Raw genomic sequence first — 20701 nt, 5'->3', positions numbered from 1 at the left:
CTAAGGGAATGAAAATAGATAATGCCACAAGCAAGGTAACTGAAATCTCACAGATATCATTTGCATGCATGTCTGTACAGTTTTACAGTTTCCTGAGACTGGGGGTGATTTCATCTTCCAGCACAAAGGGCTGCATTGGATGAACCCTTCCAGGCATCAGTTGTCCTAATATTGTGAGGAGGTCATTAAAGGAGGTTTTGGAACAAATTGATAAACTCAACAGTAATAAGTCACCAGGACCAGATGGTATCACCCAAGAGTTCTGAAGGAACTCAAATGTGGAATTGCAGGACTACTACCTGTCGTCTGTAACCTATCATTTAAATCAGCTTCTGTACTCAATGAGTGGAGGATAGCTAATGTGACACCAACTTTTTAAAAGGGCTCCAGAAGTGACCCTGGCAATTACAGGCTGGTAAGCCTGACTTCAGTGTCGAGCAAACTGGTTGAACCTATAGTAAAGAACACAATTGTCAGACACATAGATTAACATAATTTGTTGAGGAACAGTCAACATGGTTTTTGTAAAAGGAAATCATGCCTCACCAATCTACTAGAATTCTTTGAGGGGGTCAAGAAGCATGTGGACAAGGGAGATCCAGTGGATAAAGTGTACTTAGATTTTCAGAAAGCCTTTGACAAGGTCCCTCACCAAAGGCTCTTAAGCAAAATAAGCTTTTATGAGATAAGAAGGAAGGTCCTCTCATGGATTGGTAACTGGTTAAAAGTTAGGAAGCAAAGGGTAGAAATAAATGGTCCATTTTCAGAATGGAGAGAGGTAAATAGTGGTGTCCCCAAAGGGTCTGTACTGGGACCAGTCCTTTTCAACATATCCATATATGATCTGGGAAAAGGGGTAAACAGTGAGATGGAAAAATTTGCAGATGATACAAAACTACTCAAGACAGTTAAGTCCCAGGCAGACTGTGAGGAGCTACAAAAGGATCCCTCAGAACTGGGTTACTGGGCAACAAAATGGCAGATGAAATTCAGTGTTGATAAATGCAAAGTAATGCTCATTGGAAAACAAAATCCCAACTATAGATATAAAATGATTGGGTCTAAATTAGCTGTTGCCACTCAAGAAAGAGAACTTGGAGTCACTGTGGATATGTCTGTGAAAACATCCACTCAATGTGCAGCGGCCATCAAAAAAGTGAACAGAATGTTGGGAATCATCAAGAAAGGGATAGAGAATAAGACAGAAAATATCACATTGCCTCTGTATAAATCCATGGTATGCCCATATCTTGAATACTGCATGCAGATGTGGTCGCCTCATCTCAAAAAGGATATATTGGAATTGAAAAGCTTCAGAAAAGGGGAAAAATTATTAGGGGTATGGAACGGCTTCCATATGAGGAGAGATTAATGAGACTGGGACTTTTCAGTTGGAAAACAGACAAATAAGGGGGGATATAACTGAATCTATAAAATCATGACTGGTGTGGAGAAAGTAAATAAGGAAGTGTTATTTACTCCTTCTCATAACACAAGAACTAGGGGTCACCAAATGAAATGAATAGGCAGCAGGTTTAAAACAAACAAAAGGAAGTATTTTTTCACACAATGCACAGTCAACCTGTGGAACTCCTTGCCAGAGGAGGTTGTGAAGGCCAAGACTATAACAGGGTTCAAAAAAGAACTAGTTAAGTTCATGGAGGATAGGTCCATAAATGGCTATTAGCCAGGATGGGCAGGGATGGTGTCCCTAGCCTGTTTGCCAGAAGCTGGGAATGGGCGACAGGGGATGGATCACTTGACGATTCCCTGTTCTGTTCCTTCCCTCTGGGGCACCTGGCACTGGCCACTGTTGGAAGACAGGATCTTGGGCTAGATGGACCTTTGGTCTGACCCAGTGTGGCCATTCTTATGGGACTTCCTTCTTCGGGCGTTTCAGCTTTCTCCCAGCTGTTAAAACAAAACGGGGCTGGGAGGAGGGAGCCCCACCAGCAGGAAAAAGCCTGACTGGAGTGGGTTGGGGGCTCTGTTTTCAGAAGGCCACAGACAGCTTTCTACTGCCTGGCATTGACACGTGAGTTCAGACCCTCCCCTTGCTGCTGACTTCCTCAGTGATCCTCCCTCCTGCTCTGATCCCTTCGCTCCTCCCATGCCCGGTTCAAGCCCCTACCCGCTTAGTTCCTACACTCACCATACGCACTGCCCTCTGCCCTCACCCCAGGCCCCCTCGGCACCCACCCCTGCTTCTCTTCTGCCCGCTCCTTGTGCCTTCTTAGCCCAGCTTGCGTGCCCCCAGTGAGCCCTTCTCCTCCATCTGCACCCAGATCCAGCTGGGAAAGCATGTGCCTCTGGTTTTCTGTCCTGGGCCTGATGCACTGAAACAGTGGTGCATTTCGCCAGCCAGCTCTGGGGCAGGGACACAGACCCCTTCTCTGTGGCTTTGTGCACACTGATGGCACTAGACAGACAGCGAGGATGTTCAGAGCTCACCACGATGCGGCGGGGGGAGGGGGGGAGGACCAGACACAGCCCAGGGCCACCTGACCTTCCCCCTACGGCAGGCTGTGCTGCGAGCTCGCTGGGGGGTGGGTGGGGTGGTCAGTGCGTGATTGCCGTAACAGGGAGCAGCTTAGCGCTCGAAGCAGCCTCTGCGCCATGCAGGTCCCCGTGTGCTGTGCAGTCGGCTGAGTGGGTCCGGATGGGGTCCCGCATGCAGGAGGGTAGGCTCATGGGCTTTGTCTCTGAAGTGAAGGCTGTCCATAGGCCGCAGGGGAGGACTCTAGGGGCCCTCTGCCCGCTCCTGCCTTAGCCACATGCAGCTGGCGGCGTCAGGAATGAAGTGGGGACAGCAGGAGCGAGTTCACATGGAAAGTTGCTTGCTCTGGTTTCCCGAAACTTTCAGCTGAAATATTAGTATTCATTCATAGCACTCCGGGGAGGCATTTCAGATGGGTTCATTTGCAGAGAGATGAGAAAGCCCCCATTTCTCCCCCCAGACACATCTCCAAAGCAGAATCTCCATATGATGTGGGCGGCAGGGAAGGTGCCCTCGGGACGGGGGCGTTGTTTGACCCTCGGTGAAAGGCAGCATACGCAGTGGAGGAAAACCAGTCACATCTCTGGTTAGTTACCAGCGAAGCAGCCTCAGAGGCAAACACAACATGAATTATTTGTTGCAATGTTGCTACCAGTTTCCTCCTCCTTTCATTTTTATTTTTACCCCTGTAACTTCATCCATGTGCCAGTTTGTGCACACTGTTATTTGCCTTCTAATGAGCTCCTGACTGTTCCAAGGCTTTGTTAAAGCCCAGTCAAGGATGTTAAAGGCTGCTCTGAGTAACGAAAGGACCCATATTCGGCAGCACCTACACATCCTGTGTACACTAGTGCCAAGAGAAACCACTGAGACAAGCCTTGTGACGGACTAGGGATCATCTCTCAGATGAAATGTAAAATGGATGCCCGGGGAGCACTTTAAAGAGCTGGTGGTAGCCCTGTTCGTAAGAACTGGGTCGTTCCAAAATTCCATCTTTGGCAACGACATTCGACCTCCCAACATACACCCTGCGGGTCTATCTGGACACAACAGTATGAAAAGGCTGTTGCTTTCCGGTGGCATTTCAGTGGTGGGTGATACCTGTACTGACAGACCCGTAGATCGAGGGGCGTGAGTGGGGATAGATAGATAGATAGATAGATAGATAGATAGATAGATGGGGTGGATGGGGATAGATAGATAGATAGATAGATAGATAGAGGTGGTGGATGGGGATAGATAGATAGATAGATAGATAGATTAGATAGATAGAGGGGGTGGATGGGGATAGATAGATAGATAGATAGATAGATAGATAGATAGAGGGGGTGGATGGGGATAGATAGATAGATAGATAGATAGATAGATAGATAGATAGAGGGGGTGGATGGGGACAGATAGATAGATAGATAGAGGGGGTGGATGGGGATAGATAGATAGATAGATAGATACCTTCAGTAAGAGGAGAGGGAGTGCAGGGCGGATTGCAAGACTTGTAATTAACATTAGTAAAGTGATTTCTGATGCTAGGATGAAAGACATGCTCGAAGGACAAAGTATTAATACTCTCCCAAGACCAGGATATATAGTGTAATACCCATGAGTAACATTCAAATTCAGTCAAAGCTCATACTTCACAGCATCCACTCCTCACTGCAGGTATCAGGCAGGAATTTCCTCCCTCCCTCCCTCATAAGCAGTGCTGCAAAATTGCTGTGGTGCATTCTGGGTGATAAGACCACATGGGTGTGTGGGGAACATGGGAAATGTCTGTATTATTTTTAAGAAATGTATACACATGACTCAGTTTCCCCATTCACTTTTCCATTGTTACCCACTGGGTGCAATGCTGATGAGTTAGGTGAGAAATGTATATGTAGCCTTTGCTTTCCCATTCCAACCAAAAAATGGCCCGAAATCCTGCATCCCTAATAAATGCTGCCTAGTTTTTAAGAGACTGCCCTGCATCTCTGCAAACATCGGCTAGTTGCAGAGCTGCCAAGAGGAGAATTCTCCAACAGGGGTCCCAGCTCCTTTGCATCCAGCCGAAGGAGCCCTGGTGAGCAGAAGAGGTGCTGAAGCCAGGGACTCAATCTCAGAGTAGCGTAGTTGAGGGTCTTCCCTTTGAGCAAAGTGCATGCCCAGATCTTGCTTTCGTGCAGTTGTGAAAAGCAAACTCAACCACTGGCTATTTATGGCCTGCATGTGCTCGGTACACAACTCTGGCCCATTAGGAACCCATTATGGGGTTGATCTGATTCCATCTCCTGCCTCTCATTAGGGATTACTGGAAAATGAAAGGAGAATTTAGCTTGTTTTAGTTTATTTTAGTCTGAGATTACAAGAAAATATATTCAGTGCCTCTCTGCCCTCATCCCATCCCCACTCTGCCTGGGGACTCAGTGTGCCTCTTTAAAGGGTTGCTGCTAATATCATGTGTCTAATGGATTCAGGCAATTATTCTAAAGTAGGAGCTTTAATTACATTATTTTTGTCACTGCTCATTCGGAAGACCCCTTCGCTATATTTTTCCCTTGCCTGTCATACGGTGCTGAAACATAACTTAATTTTGCTCAGATAAACACGAAATTGTCAGTGCAATTAGTCTCGGAACAAAATTATTGTCAACAAGATTGTTTGTAGCCTAATTGCTGAAATGAGTTTATAGTAGATACAACATTTTAAAGTGGCCCCATTCTGATTAACTCTGCAGCTGCTGTGGCTTTTAAGGACTGATGAAGCCCCATCACCGTAGTATCTGGGCAACTCTCAACTACATATGGTTTTGGCCTCACAAACACCCCCAAGAGACTAGGAGTATTAGCCCCATTGTACAGATGGAGAAAGTGACACAGAGAGGTGACATGAGATCACATAGGGAGTCTGCAGCAGTGCAGGGGACTGGATGCAGATCTCTGAGTAGCATGCTGGTACTGCAACCCCATGATCTTGCTTCCTCGTTCTGCTGTCCCCTTTGACTTGGCAGCGCCAGCATCCTCTGGCACCTTGCAGCTGGCTTTCAGAGGGGCTGAGCTCCCACTGCATCTCTACCAAGCAGGCTACTGGGTAGTCCAGCAATCAGCAGAGCATAAATAGCTACCACGGGCCATTCCACTGGGGCATGAGCATGGGTCAGGGGCCAGCACTGGAGATGCAGTTTTTCCCAGCACATCTGTCAGGCAGCAATTAAAGCACCAACACGACTCCTGCTGGCACAGAGTGCAGTTTCTAAAGGCCACTATGTCCTGCCTGTCCCTCCCCCTATGAAGTCATCAAGTGCAGAGAAGAGAAACTAGATCAGCTAAAGCATCTCCCAAGGGGTAATCATGGCTAAGGCTGCGATTTAGTCCCAGAGGTCATGGAATCCGTGACTTCAGCCAGCGCAGGCTGGGAGCTACAGGGTGCCCTGCTACCTGCAGCTCCTGGCCACCACAGGCAGCAGGGGGATTCCCAGAGCTCCTGGCCGCTGCAGGAAGTGGGGGGACCCCCAAAGCTTGGAGCCACCAGCAGAGGGGAACCCTGGAGCTCCCCCCTCCCCAGGCTACCCATTTTGTCATGGGTATTTTTAGTAAAAGTCACAGACAGGTCACGGGCTTCCATGAATTTTCATTATTGCCCGTGCCCTGTCCGTGACTGTTACTAAAACTATCCCTAACAAAACCTTCTCCTTACTCATGGCAGATCATTAATGCACCTGCACGTATCCAAACGAAGTGACTCATCGCACATATTTTTCTCCTAATGGATCAAAGGGGGCAGGCTGAGGACTGCACAGACGGGAAGGCTCTGACAGAGCAGAGATCTCGGAGGGAGGCTTCTGAAACCAAGGTGAAAGTATCGTTCCTCTGTGCATCACACAATAAAGGCTGATGGACTGATAATATAACAAGCTAGGGGGAAATGGGGTGTAATGGTCCTTGTGCATAGACATAACCAGAACAGAGGCACAAGGGGGCATTCATCCTCCTCTTCGTGTCCAGCTCTGGGCAGCCACAGGACTCATGAATTTTAATTCCTCATCTCTCCCCTCTCCTCCTGGCTTTTTCATTGTTTGGGCTCCTGTTGTCTTGCTGTGGCCCCTGCCATCCTTCCCCTTGGCTGGCTGCAGATCGCTGGCCTTCAGAGCTCCTTCTGCAGCATCTGGAGTGGAATGGAACAGTGCTGACTTCCCTGCTCCGTGGCCAGGGCCGGATGCATGTAGAGCATCCCCTCCACCTGTGGGCCTAGGGACAGGGTCTAACCATGTCTTTATGAAGAGACCTGTAGAGATTAATGGGGATGAAACCAACAGGGCTTCATAGCTGTCACTGTAAAACCTCACAGGGCCTGAATTTCTGCAGCCTGTGCCTTGTGTGGCCCTTTATACCTGTGCAAAGGAAGCGTGATCTGAGCTGGGAACATGTTACACCCACGCTGCCCTTACTTTGCACTGGTGCATGTGACTGCAGGGGGAAATCAGGCCCATAGGCTTTCAGAGAGAATAAACTCCTTGGAACAGGTGTTTGACCCATCCTGTGTCGTGCTCTAGCCCGGACGGCGTTCACTAGTCAGTTCCACAGGGTGGTTCCCAACACACAGAGCGGAGTGGTGAGTACCTAATAAACTCCCTAGGGCTCTCCCAGAGGGTGCTGACAGGTACACCAGGGCAAATCTAAGGTAACCACTGCCTTCTCTGGAGTTACTCTGCACTCTCACCAGTGCAGCCAAGAGCAGAATTTAGCCTAGTGACTAAGGCTGCACCTACACAGCAACCAGAGAGGTGCAACTGCAGCAGGTGTAGACACATGCAAGCTAGCTCATGCTGCTGCAGCTTCACGGCTGCTCTTACGCAAGCGAGCTAGACCGATGCTAGCGTGGGTATATATGCGCCTCTGAGTGCAGTGTAGTGCAGTGACCTATGAGTGCAGTGACACCTCTGAGTGCAGTGTAGTGCAGTGACCTATGAGTGCAGTGCCATCTCAGTGCAGTGACACCTCTGAGTGCAGTGTAGTGCAGTGACCTATGAGTGCAGTGACACCTCTGAGTGCAGTGTAGTGCAGTGACCTATGAGTGCAGTGCCATCTGAGTGCAGTGCCACCTCTGAGTGCAGTGTAGGCCAGCCCTTAGAGGTGGGCAATTCTGTATCCCCTCCCCAAACCTCCTGAGCAATCCAGGCACCCTGGAAGTGGTCCTTTGACTGGCACACTCTTGCCAGCTCTCCAGCTGCCAGTGCCTGACGAGGAGCATTCAAGCCTACACCAGGCCGGAGCGTGCAGCTATCTGCTCTGATTGCCCCGCGAGTTTGGAATTTCCTCCCTCCCAGGCTCTCCTCCTCTTGTATCTGCCCATCAATGCCTGGCTGTCAGCAGGTGTTCCCGCCTCATGCTGCATCACAGATTGACAATGTCAGAGCAGGCGCCAGTTAGCTAGTGTGACTTACACTCCTGACATGGAAGATGGCAACAAACCCTAAATCACACCTGCTCTGAGTTCGCAGAGTGCGTAGGCATGGATGGGAGGCATTTCCATCAGCTGAGTGAGCATTTCAGCCTGTATTATGTAAATGTTTCCCATAAAGAACCGCTATTCTTATGGGAGCTGGGGAAAGGCAGCTGCTGGTGTTTGATCTATAGGGTCCTGAACACAGGAACAGAGCCATGGCCCTCAGTACAGAACGGATCTGGGATGTAGGACGTGACATCTCCTAACCTGCTCTGGATCATCAGCACCTGAAGCGTGTGGTCCCCTTGCCTGACAAATACAGCCACACCAAGGGCTACAGAGCACGCTGGAAACATGGTTCTACCTCTCATGTCGACAGGACCTTACCTGTATTCCAGCCAGGCTACAGCCCGCTCAAGTCGCCTCCTTCTTATCAAGTGAATTTGGTTCTGGGGGTAAGTGCTGGCTTGAGGGCCCTGGGGACCAGGCCTCTCTTTATCTCCAAAAAGGGCACATTGTGGACAGTGGCAGTGCAGGCTTCTCTCCCCAGCCTCACCTTCACTCTGCCCCTCCTGCCTTGGCAGAAGGCCCTCTAGAGGTGAGTGGACAATTAGGAGACATAAAAGTTTCCAAATGGGCTCCATGCCATGACCTCCGCCTGGCAGTTGTAGAATATCCCCACAAATGCCCCCTAATACTCAAGGTTTATTGGCTTAATGGACTTTCCTTAAATCTCCCTGTCCCCACAAACGCTCGTCTGCCTCTCTCACTTTTGTTTCTTTTCTTTTTCTCTCTCCAAAAAAAGTCTTTTGGTATCTACCTCTTTTGTGGTTCAGCATCTGAGGGCACCATTGTCCAACACATCTGACAGCCAGCCCACCTGATGTTATGGTTGGGCTAGACAATGCACGTGAGAGCAGACACATGGGAGGTCAGCTGTAGGAGAGCAGACACACACAAAATCACGTGTGTAAAGGCAGATGTGTGAGAGAAGACGAGAGCTAGTGAGAAAATGGAATTTCCATCCTGGGGGAAAAAAAACCCACCTCAATTTGGAAACATCAAAATTACATTATTGAAACATTTGTCCCAATAAATAGAACATAATGAATAGCTGCACTGCCTGTAGTATGAGACCACGGCCAGAGCAGGCTTGCGGAGCGCTCTGAAAAGGGTCTCACACCGCATAAGATGACACACACCTCGTGCAACCAGGATTAACTGCGGTGAAGAGACACGTAACAAGCAGAGGGGACAGTGACCGGAGCTTCAGGCGTGGCAGACTGTGAGCCTCCAGCCCTGGGGGTTTGCATCTTAGCTCCCAGGCGTTCCCGGAAGTTTACTGTGGAGTTAGACTCCTGCCCTCCCTTTCCTCAGATGGAGTCTCCAGTGACCTGCGCCTCAGCAGGAGGCAGATTGCAGCAACTTGCGGCTCCGGCTTTGCCTTTGTGCGGTGTGGTGGCAGGGCCGCTCACTCGTGCCCTGTCTCTCCCCCACTTATCCTCTGGCTTCAGGCCAAAGCAACTTGTTGCCTTGAAATTACCTTCAGCGGAAGCCATGACAACCAAAGGCAGGGCTATGTAATCAGCCTCAGACGGGATTCCTCACCCCCGGGCTCTGGGGTGGAGGGAGGGAAGCTGTGCAGGGAATGGTTACAGACCCACAGTAACAACGCAGCTGGCAGGGCCCCCGAGCCAGGCTGGGAATGCCCACAGCACACCAGCTCCAGGTGGGATGCCTGGTGCTTTGGAAACCTGAAAAGCTGAGTGACAGTTTTGTCTAATTGCAAACACAGCAGGGAGGAGCAGAGCATCCCTTGCTTTTCGTTCTCCAAGTGGTGCTTTCTGATTAGCAGCGCCTGGTAATTCTCGATTGCTGCTCAGGGGGTCGATCTGAATCTACTGATCTCTCTCGTGGCATATTCTGCCCAGGGCTTGTGAGAGACGCTCTGTGCTGGTGGAGGGAGCTGAGCTAGCAGCTCCTGGAGGCTGAAGCCACAGAACACAGGCAGAGGAAAAGCAGGTATAATCCATGCTAGGGGAGCGTGGGCCTTTGCCCCACCAAGGTGAGAGGTTATTGAGCACTGAGCTGGAGGACCCATGGCTCGGGGCGGGCTCTGAGGGGCATTCAGCCTCCTTGGAGCCGTGCTCTATGACGATGGGTGGGAGACACAACCATTAGCTAGCAAGGGACAGAGAGCACTCTTTCACAGAGCAACCTCCTGGCCAAGTGGGTCATCAGAAACCCCACCTACAGCGAGAGTTTGTCCCCCTTGCTGGGACGCTCTTTAGGCTGGATGAGGGGGCTAATGAAAACGCCTGCTGCAGGGCATGGGTACAGCTGAGGAGTCTGCAGAAAAGGCCAGCTCTCAGGGCTCATCTGGTCTCACCCGCAAGTCCTCAGCAAGGGAAGAGGACCCATCCAGCCGCACTCTCTGAACACCTGGGGCCTAGGTGGGAGGCCAGGCGGCTTCCTGAGGAGCCGGTCTCTGTGCTGCCTGCACTAGTCACAAGGCATCGGCACTTCCCAGCAAGACATTCCTCAAGGCTAATAACCCTGTCCAGCAGGGATTGCTACCCTTTGGAGTGTGGCTGGAAGTGCCTGAATTCCCTCTCCTCTCCTGTGCATCCACCTTTTCATCACAGGGCTGGCTCCGTGCTCTTCGCCAGCTGACTGGGCAGGGGAAGCAGAGATTCCTTTTGGTTTGGGGATTAGCATGGGGGGCTGCAGTGAACAAAGGGAGAAAATTATTCAGGTGCGGGTGGGCAGCGCCGCCCAGGGAGCCCGAGCACAAGAGGAGGGATGTCGTAACAAACCAGCCCCTCATTACACCCGCACACCGACCCAGCGTGCAGGGCCCGGGCTCTCTTCTCAGGCCTGGGACTGAGCTGCTGGGTAAGTCACTTCCCGTCTCAGTGCCTCTGGTCCCCCCGTGCCGCTCACTGTATTCATGCCTGGGAAGTGCTCTGAGGGGCGGGGGCAGAAGGGCTGGAACAAGGCAAAGAGCCGATATTCTCCCTATTGTCTTTATTCAGTCAGCGCTCTGTGCTCCCGGGGCTGTCTGTGCACCAAGTGCCTTCAGTACCCATAGTACCGAAAACCACTCCATCTCACTCCATCTCTGCCCAGCTCAGGCCTTGCGCCCTGCCCGCCCTGCCGCTTACGGCCTCGTTGATGCCCTGGGCCACGTAATCCAGGTTGTGCGAGTTGATGCTGCAGACACTGACCTGGCCGTTCCCGAGAAGATAGATGTGTTTGTGCCTCTCTAGGAAAGCCACCTGGGACGCTAGCAGAAGACACAAGCCTCATTAGTCACCTACGATCCCGAGCCCAGAGCTGGGGTATGGCCGAGTGATCTAAGAACAGGCCGGGAGATAGGAGTCAAGGGGTTCTAGGCAAGTCCCTGTGCCTCAGTTTCCCTTTCCGATAATTGGGACTAGAAATACTGCCCTCCCTCCCAGGTCATGGAGAGAGGGTCTGGGCAGGGTCATTGCAGATGCAAGGCACTAGCCGCACTATCAGTTCTGAGCGGTGTTATCTGTCAGCTGCAAGAAATAAACGTAGAGAAATCAATATACCTAATAGGGAACAATGCTGCCACATCCCTCCAATCATTCCGTAGGTGTTTCCTAGCCACTAGCCATCCCAGCCTAGGGATTTCACTCCCCTTGGGGGCTGGAAGCCTTTGGCAAGCGTCCCCGGCCAATAAGCAAGTAAAGAACATCACTCTAACAGCTGAGCCAGCAGTCATCTCTACTGGGGGAAAAGGCCAGGCGAAACGCCCTGGCTATGTATCACCAGGGATGGCGTAACACCACTGCTTTACCCTGCCACCGCCCCCAAACGTCTCCCATGTGCACCAGTCTGGAAGGGTCCATGTTTTGGAGGGTCTCTTCCTGCTTAGGGAGGGTTTTGGTTGGTCTCCACCAGGCCCCCCTGCAGCGGCCATGGTCTCACTGCCATGAGTAGGGAGAAGCCACCAAGACCAGGCATTGTCCTGAAGAACTCGCGCCAGCTGAAACCCAGAGCCAAGGCTGGGTAGAGGTTTGGCCAAAGCCCTCCTCTCCCCAGCTTCCCCCCTGGCTGCAGGGCCCTCCCTGCAAGCCCTCCTGGCTACAGCAAAGATTTTTCGACACAGCAATGATAATGGTGAGCACATACGTTTGCTTGTTATTCATTTGTCCTGCAGGGGTGCCCACCTGCCCCAGTCAGGATCAGGCCCCACCGGTGCTGGGTGCTGTCCAGACACACGGAGAGACACAGTCCCTGCTAGGCTGATCTCACACTCTAACAGCAGCGCATTTCCTTGAAGTGCTTTGCAAATATTAATGAATGCTGAAGTCTCCCGTCCCTGCTGGATGAGAGGTGATGGCTGCTTTACAAAGGCAGGTGTTCAGTGGTATTATCCCATGTTTACAGATGGGGACACTGAGGAAGGCAGGTTTCCTTTTGGAAGGTATTTGGGAAATACTAAGTATAAGCAGCAGCAAAAAGAGGAGACAGCCCTGGGCATTGAAGTCTTCTACCCAAAGAGCACCATAGCATAGGCACAATCCCGCCCACACACAGACCCTCACCTGCCGGTATGCATTAGTCCTGCCCTGGAGGGAAGAGATGGGGAAGGATTGTCCAGTGATTAGGGCACTAGCCTAGGACTTAGAAGACACAGATCCAATTATCTGCTCTGCCACAGATTTCATGTTTGACCCTGGGCAAGTCACTTAGTCTCTCTGGGCCTCAGCTCCCTTCTGTAATAGGGATGGCAGCACTGCCTTGCCTCCCAGAGGGGCTGGGAGGACAAACACATGACAGGTTGGGAGGCACTCAGATACTGTGGTGATGGGGTCGTACAAGTGCCTGGAGAGAGGAGGGCTTTTAAACTCTGCTGCGTGCTTCCAGCTGGCTTTGGAATATTGTACCAGCACGAGAAAGGCTCTTGTGCCTGGACTCCTGCCCTGCCCAGCACAGGACTCCTGGCCCCAGCCTGACGAGCCTCTGACAAGTGACCACAGCAGGATGCTGAAGCTCCCAACGTTTGAAGCCTGGCTATGGTGAACATGGATCCCCACACCCAGCTCATACCAGCCCTGCAGAGCCGAGGGCTCAGCTCAAAAGGGATCTGTGTAGTCCGTCAGTTCGACGACGACGTTTTCATGCTCTCTCTTTTTGTGGATTCTGGAGTCCAAAGCGTGACGCGCGTGCTTGTGAGCAGATCGGGCAGACAAAGTCATTGGTGAGCGTCTTGGTAGCTGTAGCCGTAAGTGAGACGCTTTCCCCTTGCAGCTAACAATTGGTGACTTCTGTCCTCTTCAAAGGCTTGGAAAGCTCTGAGTGCTGTGTGTGGCCAGGCTGATCTATTTAACGCAGCGTTCTCAAGATCATCCGGTTTTATTGCTGTTCTTGGAGAGAGATGTGCAGGAATGACGTGTACGTGAGGTCAATTAAAATGGGAGAGTCATTGCACTGGGACCATCCCATTCTCTCGGCTGATGAAGCGTGGCTCAGTGGACAAAGACTGTTAGAGCTGGAGGCTGCTTTAGCTGCAGTGGATAGCCAGGACTTCTGCAGTGCCCCATTTCGCCCTCCACAGGATGTTGCTTTTCAAGCCGTTGGACCAATATATAGTCTCCTTCACCTTGGCTACCAGAACAGTCTTTGTATGCTTGGGAGGGCAATCCCTAAATCGCTGTCAGTTTCCACACTGCTGGTTACCCTCCCCTGGTTTAGCCCACCCGCCAAGGCAGTTTACCGGGGTCTGGCCACTGTCGCATGCTTACAACTCCTCGGAGCCACAGGTGAGAGCTGGGTGTCCAGTGAGGAAAAGAACCACTCAGGGAGTGCGGCAGTTCAAATCACTCAAAGGTGCTACCTCTCCCATACACCCGCAATGAAAAGGTGACAGAAGGGCAAAGGGTGGACTGACTCATGCCCCACCAGGAGCAAGGACAGGCTGCTGCCCAGCCTCTGAGGATGAAAGGCCGTTCCCAGCACCCTGGCTCACTGCCACAGCAGGGAATGGAGGAGCGCAACGTTCACCCAGTTGCCCAGGACTCTGGCGGCACGGAGGAGGGGCAGGCGGGTACTTACGGAGCAGCCCAGTGAAGCTGCGTGTCCCTGACTGGGCCGTGAGGTGCTCCCAGCAGCCAGGTGTACCCAGAATCCGCAGCTTCTCCTTCAGCTTCTCCCGGATCAGCATGATCCTCTCCGCCAGTGTCTGGAGACTCTGCTTCCTGCAGGGTGCAGCAGGAGGGTTACAGGGATCTGACTTCCCCTTCCAAGGGGCTAATGGCTTCACTGGGCTGGGCGGGGGCAGGGTGTGTGTGTGTCTTCCTGAATTCCCCAACCCCAGCTCACACGACCTGTCCGGGTCTGGTGAGGCAGGTCCTGGCTGCTCTGGGTAGACAGCAATGATCACATGGCCCTTTCAGTCACAGAAGGGGTTTGTCACAGGGTGACTGGCCCCTGCAAGAAAGGAAGCAGTGTTCAGTGCACCCAGACTGATCACCTGCAGCCCAATGGGGCTTAAGGAAGGCACCTGGGTCTTATAAAGGGAGAGACAGCTGCAGAGGAGGGGGCATCTGCCTGCAGACCCTGCAGGAAGTAAGAAGGGCCCTGGAGGGCCTTGTGTTAGAAGGTGAGAAGGTGCCAGCAGGGAAGGCCGGGCTTGAGGCACGAGATGGTGGAAGGAAGGCAGACGCTCCGGGCGGAGGGGCTGCCCAGGTGGGAACTGGGATGAAAGTATGAGTTCTATTTTGAAAGACTTTGTGCAGGATGTAATAAACTGGACCCCAGGATATCTGAACTATGTGGGCTTTTTAAGGGAGCCTGAGTGAAGGAGAAACTGAGGCAGATTTCATCAGCACCATACTTGGCCAGAGGGGATGATATAGGTCAGGAATTCCCTTAGAGGGGTTTTCCCCCCAGTGTCTCCTCCCCCCGCATCCCAGAGCTGGCTGCAATTTGCAAAGCACCTTAGGCTGCTCCAGAATGAAAGGGGCCCTGGGCCTGCCTAAGGCTGTAACCCTAGTGTCCTGCTGGAAAGCATGAACTACGTGTGGATTATCTGGCCTGGTGCAGCAGTCGCTCCCTCTCCCCCTTACCACTTGCTCAGCAGGGCTGGGTTGTTCAGCACCGTGGCGATGACCCGGGCTCCCAAATTAGCAGGAGTGTACCACATCCCCATCACTAGCTTCTGCAGCTGGGAGCGGATTCCCAGCAGCGTCTCGTTGTCCCTCACCACCACGATCAGGTTCCCCACTCGCTCATCTGCCCAGGTGACAAGAGCAGCGTGGCAGGTAGGACGTGCCCCCCCCCATGCAAAGGGCCCCTCCCTGTCCCCAGAGCCAGCCCTACCCTAGGCTCTGCCCTTCCCAGCCCCAGCCCCCTCCAGCCCGTGGACTGCCCCCCAGCTCACACACACCACCCCTGCTGTGGGAAGGGAGCCCGTTCATTCAGTTTTGCTCTTTGAGACTCCAGGTGTCCTTTCCACTGCCTGCAGCGACACCTAGTGCCTGTTCGGGGGTCCAGCATTGTCTTAGGGCAGGTACCCAACTACCCGGGCTTCAGCCAGCCGGGGTATGTCGCCATCCGCTGCCATTCACCCTCCCGGCTGCATTGTAGACACATCCTTAGAACCGAACCAGGCTGGCCCTTGTCTCACAGGAGCCCCTGCTGGCATCACCCTGAGGGGCAGGAGACGCGAGCCAGCCGGGACCATCCTGTATTCCTGAGCTCTGGCCTCAGAGAGCTCTTAGCAGGCACCTGAGGCCACACGGGGAGAGTGGTGGGGAGAAGCCGCCCAAATTAAACACCCTGCTTCAGAAAGTCAAGGCTTCCCCTCCGCCTCCCATCCCAGCTCTCCCCCGGACCCTCTACGTGTGCGGCTGTGAGCCCAGGACTCACTGTATAAGCCGAAGGTTTTCGAGAAGGATTGGGCACAGAAGAGCTCAAACCCTTGGGCCACAAAGTGTCGCAAAGCCCAGGCATCTCTGTCCAGGTCTCCGGAGGCCAGCCCCTGAGCTGGGACGTCAAAGAAGGGGAAGAGGCGCTTCCTCTGGGGACACAGTGGGGAACGGAGCACACAGTGAGACTTTGTCCACATGGTAGGCAGGGCCAGTGGCAACAGGAGCTGGAGAAAAGCCCCTGCTCTCAGACTTACCCGCATGACCCTGGCAACTTCTTCCCACTGCTTGGGAGTCAGGCCGGTTTCCTCGGGAGCATGCAGCAAAACTATGGAGCAGTCCGGGGCACTCTAAAAGCAAGAGAGAGCCTGAGCTGCCAGCATGGGCTGCCTGCTGTTGGTAGTCAGGCCAGGCAGCCACTGAGCAGCTGCGAGATGTGAATAGACTTGAGTTTAGGGCGAGAGGCGCCTGCAAAGCTCCAGCCAGCTTCATACCTCCAGCACCTCCAGGAAGTCGTCTATGGCTACAGCCAGCCTCACAGTGTCCCAGTAATGGTATGGCCGGATCTCTGTGAAGCCGGCATCTTGGAATATACACCGGAGGCTGTCTGTGGGGACATAAACCGGGCAGGTGAGCAGGGGTGTAGAGGACAGGATTGGGTACTAGCCCTGGAAATAGTTTATGAGCTCTCTCGTGGTGCTCACTGTAGTCCAAGAGTTAGAAGCTGTTATCCGGAACCCAGCGGTGCCCCTGTGATTTCTTCATAGTGTCGTTCTCATGTGAAGAGCTAACACCCCCAGGGACTTCATTCAAACTGCTGGTGAGCAAGGCGGAGAAAAGCAATAGCTGTGGGAAAAGTGCGGGGAACCCAAACCAAATTCCTAGTGCTGAGCAGGATTCCTGTACGCACCAAAATATCGCCTGCTCCCAGGCTTAAAACAGATGGGAGAGGAGTGCCCCTTGGGGATCATCCGAGCTACACACCGCGTCTCAGGGGTTACAACCACCAGCAGGCTCAGCAGAGAGGCCGAGCATTAAACGAGGCATGGGACTGTCCTCGCTGCACCTGGTCGTTAGATCGTTAGACACGCTGAGAGTTCTGTTGAGTTTCAGAGCTGCTGTTGCACAGTTAAACGCCGTTTGGTTTTCCTTCGTAACACGACCACCCTGTGCTCACCCTGTTACCGAACTGGCCTGTCCCACGTATCACATATAGAGCAATACTGGAACCAGGGCTCAAGCATACATGACTTACCCCACTGCGGCAAGGCAATATAAACTGCTATGGGACTCGGGCTACTTCTATTGTACCAGCGCCGGAGGAATTCGGCTCCAATTCGAACAGCTCCCGTCCCTCCTACTGTGTGAACACCACCTGCCTGACTTACATGGAGACAAGAGAGCATCATCTATTACATCACCGGCCTGTTAGACCAAATGTCTCAGGGCTGCTGCATCTCTAGTAAACTAGAACACGATCCCCCCAGAACAAGGCATTACTGGAAATATCTGCGAGAGACAAGCTATAATGACACCACCTGAGGGCATGCAGTGCTGCGCAGGGCTTTGAAGAATATCCCTTCGTACACGGGCCCCCGTCCCACGCATTCAAACTAGCCTATTCTGGACCCTACCACCGCCTCATGCGGGACATAGACCATGCTTCTGCAATTCGACAGGGACAATGTACATCCTCCGCCAGGAAGCCAAACTAGACAGAAAAGCCCTACCCTGGCTGGCAGCTTCTGTCCTTAGATCATCTCTTGCACTGAGGACCCCTCACAAAGGATGCAGACAGCAGAAAGGAGGGGGGGGGAGAAATAGTTTCACAAAAATTGCCATGATTTTCAATGTTGTTTTTCATCTCAGTTGGAGGGAGATTTTCCAATCAGAACTGGTTTTGTAGGAAATGGTGGTTTTCCAGTTGTGTCAATGAGCCTAGAGTCTAGGAGAGGTGTTTTTAAAACTGTAGATAACTCAGAATAATCATTTTTACCCACCATTGAAACACAGAGACCTTTTCCTTAGCAATGTTGGTCTGGTTGTGCCTGAAAGCCCCATTGTGCTAGGTGACACACGAAGAAACCGTGAGATAGAGACTCGCCTCTGCAGACCTTACAGTCGACACAGATACCGAAGGATTATTGGCCTATTTTACAGATGGGGAATTAAGGCACAGAATGATGCAATAACTTTTCACAGGTAGTCTGTAACAGAGCTGGGAATCAAACCCAGGTCTCCCGAGGGCCAGGCCAGCACCACCACCAGAAGGCCAGCCTTCCAGGACAATAACTAACTAGACCACAGTTAGATAGTGGACATTCTGTCCAACTGCACACTGGCACTCCTCTCTCCCCAGGTCTTACAAAAAGAGTCCCGGGGTCTTTAAAGTCCATGCAAAGCTGCCTGGAGATGACAGCACAGTGGATATTTTTCTGGAGGCAATTTGACTGTTGGTTAGACTAAGGGCTTAGGAATCAGGAAACCAACAGTTGAATTAAAGGGTTGCATCTGGGTTACCGGGGCTGGTGTCTGAGAGACAGGCACGCAGCTAAAGGCGGGAACTGGCTATGCTCCCTGGTGGAGTTGTTGCCCTGGTCTATGGTAGCTCCAGCCAGATCTGCCATTGCCCAGTATAACTGCACCCACTCTAGGGATCTGTATGGTTGTAACCATATTGGTTACTCACTGACACTTAGAGTGGTACAAAAACCTGTGTGTGGACTGGCCCTAGCAGAGGGGGGATGGGGCTAGATGGGGCAGGCTGGTTCCAAGAGGCTTGATGAAGTCATCATAAGTTACCATGAGAAGTACTGAGCAGGGGCTCAGAAGATTTAAGGCATGGGGCCCATGGGGTTTGCCTGTCTGTAGAGGGTGGGGGAGAGTTGGGTGGTTTCTCTTGCGGGTGGGGTGGGGGGTCTTTCCAAACTCAAAGATTTCAGCATCCAGCAGCAGCTTGCAGAGTCCATACCCTGTTCTCAATCACAGCACGGCTCTCCCTGCCAAGCGCCAGCTCGGTAGCTGCCCTGGTGAACTCAGGGAACCCAAGCACTGGGAGGTACTCGTGGTCCAGGGTTGGGTCGTTGGCGATCTGCAGCAGGATTTGTCTCACGGTTGGGCAGACCCATACTTTGCCAGTTTCAGTCTGGCAGTCTGCAAGAAGAAAGAGCGGGCCAAGCTGTCCATGGGTGACAGGTGCCTCACCGTCCCAGACACACACGGTTTGCTAGTTTTTTTTTAAAAATCCTTTCCTTTAAGTAAAATTCTACATGACCCGACTGCTGCTGGGAGGTGCATGTCTGCAGCACTGCACACTTGTGGCCTTTGCTTAGCCGCCGAGAAGGTACCCAGACAACAGCAGTTCCAGCTTCTCCTTTTCCCACATATGCACTAGAGAATCTCAACCCCCAACCCACAGGTACCAGGGTTTGTGAGCACAGGCATCCATGGCTCCTCTGACAATGGTTAATGCCTGATCGCACTAGTGGCAACCGGCAGTGACTGCAGAGATAGCAGGACAAGGTACCCATGACCAGCAGCAGGTCCTCACTGGCAGGACTCCGCAGGTCTACAAGCAATAACTTATTTCATTGCATTTTTAAGGGGGCTTTTTCTTTAACAAGAGAAAACCACTTGTGACTGCCCTACCTGCCAGAGACATTTGCAATCCTTACAGCATGGCCAGAATCAGACAAGGGGCTGTACAAGAAGTCACCTTCCTACACTGCCTCTCTGCCCCATCTGTACATGGGCTTCATCACTGCTGACTTCACAGCTGCAGGAGCATGAGTTGGGGCCTATTTTAATTCATGCCTCCTCCTGATTGTCATTATGGCTGGTGATGGTGTCACAGGCAGAAGGGTGACACCCCCAGGGAGGTTTTGTCACCTTGGTTGTTAACATACTGTGCATGAAATCCTGAACCCCATTAAAGTCAACAGCAAAACTCCCATTGATTTCAACCGGGCCAGGATTTCACCCCTCTGTTCAGTAAAGCAAGCAAATGTGATCCAGCCACAGCAGAGAGAAAAGAAACCCAGACTCCCATGGCAGGACTTAGCTCCAGCCCGTTAGAGCCGGAAATCTTACTCAGGGTCTGTCTACACTGCAAGCTGGGGGTGTAATTCCTAGCTCTCAAGCTAACGTGTTAAAAACAGAATGTGGCCATGGCAGCATGAGGGACTAGCTGCCCCAAGCATGTCCCCAGCTGAGATGAGGGGCAGCTCACCCCTGCTGCCAGTCACACTGCTGTGCATGGCAGCTTGATCAGAGCTAGCATGGTTATGCCTCCTTAAGCCGGAATTTACAATGCCCTTAGAAGAGGCGTGGTGCTGTGAATGCTGACTACAGACCCATGTTTTAGGCTCCCCTGCAGTCAGATGACATTCTGTGCCCGGTGGGGAAAAGATTGCAGCCCAGAGTGTGTGGCAGCCAACCAGCAGGACCTACCCCAGTGGTCAAGGTACACCTTGTCTGGGGATGGATCCTCCTGGTAGGCATCCAGGAGCCGGTCCGCTTCCCTCATGAGCGGGACATCAAGGAAGAGAGAGAGAGCGGCCATGGCCCAACATCGGCAAGAGGACCCTGCAGGTTTCACGCTGGTCCTTCGCTTGCACCCAAAGGGTCACTCAGCTGCCCCCAGGAGAACCCCAGGCTCTGCCCGGCAATGGAATGTTGGGACAGGAGTTGCCCAGGAAACAGCTGTTCCGAGTGGGCCCAGGCAGAATGGGTGCGATCCAGGAAGGTGCCTTGGTGCCGAAGTCCCATCGTTAGGTACCTCTGTGATCCACTGATCTGCTCGGCTGCTGCCTCAGCTCACTCAGCACCTGTGTTTTTTCCTTGGGGCATGCACGCTGCTGCAGCCTGCTAGGCGCCAGACTCC

At 52.5% G+C, this 20701-nt stretch overlaps 1 protein-coding gene across 1 annotated transcript; it reads right to left on the bottom strand.

Moving 5' to 3' along the window:
• Window positions 1-11028: 11028 nt before the first annotated feature.
• Window positions 11029-20380, bottom strand: GOT1L1 (glutamic-oxaloacetic transaminase 1 like 1). Its single transcript, XM_048829464.1, has 9 exons — window positions 20269-20380; window positions 18791-18972; window positions 17075-17198; window positions 16314-16426; window positions 16077-16169; window positions 15821-15971; window positions 15019-15184; window positions 14006-14148; window positions 11029-11204 (listed from the first exon to the last, which is right to left on the bottom strand). The coding sequence occupies exons 1-9, from the start codon at window positions 20378-20380 to the stop codon at window positions 11029-11031; spliced, it is 1260 nt and encodes a 419-aa protein (XP_048685421.1).
• Between the last annotated feature and the right edge of the window lie 321 nt (window positions 20381-20701).

The sequence above is a fragment of the Caretta caretta genome, chromosome 26 (assembly GCF_965140235.1).
Source record: "Caretta caretta isolate rCarCar2 chromosome 26, rCarCar1.hap1, whole genome shotgun sequence".
Classification (NCBI taxonomy): domain Eukaryota; kingdom Metazoa; phylum Chordata; order Testudines; family Cheloniidae; genus Caretta; species Caretta caretta.
This window is presented reverse-complemented; position numbering and strand designations above follow the sequence as displayed.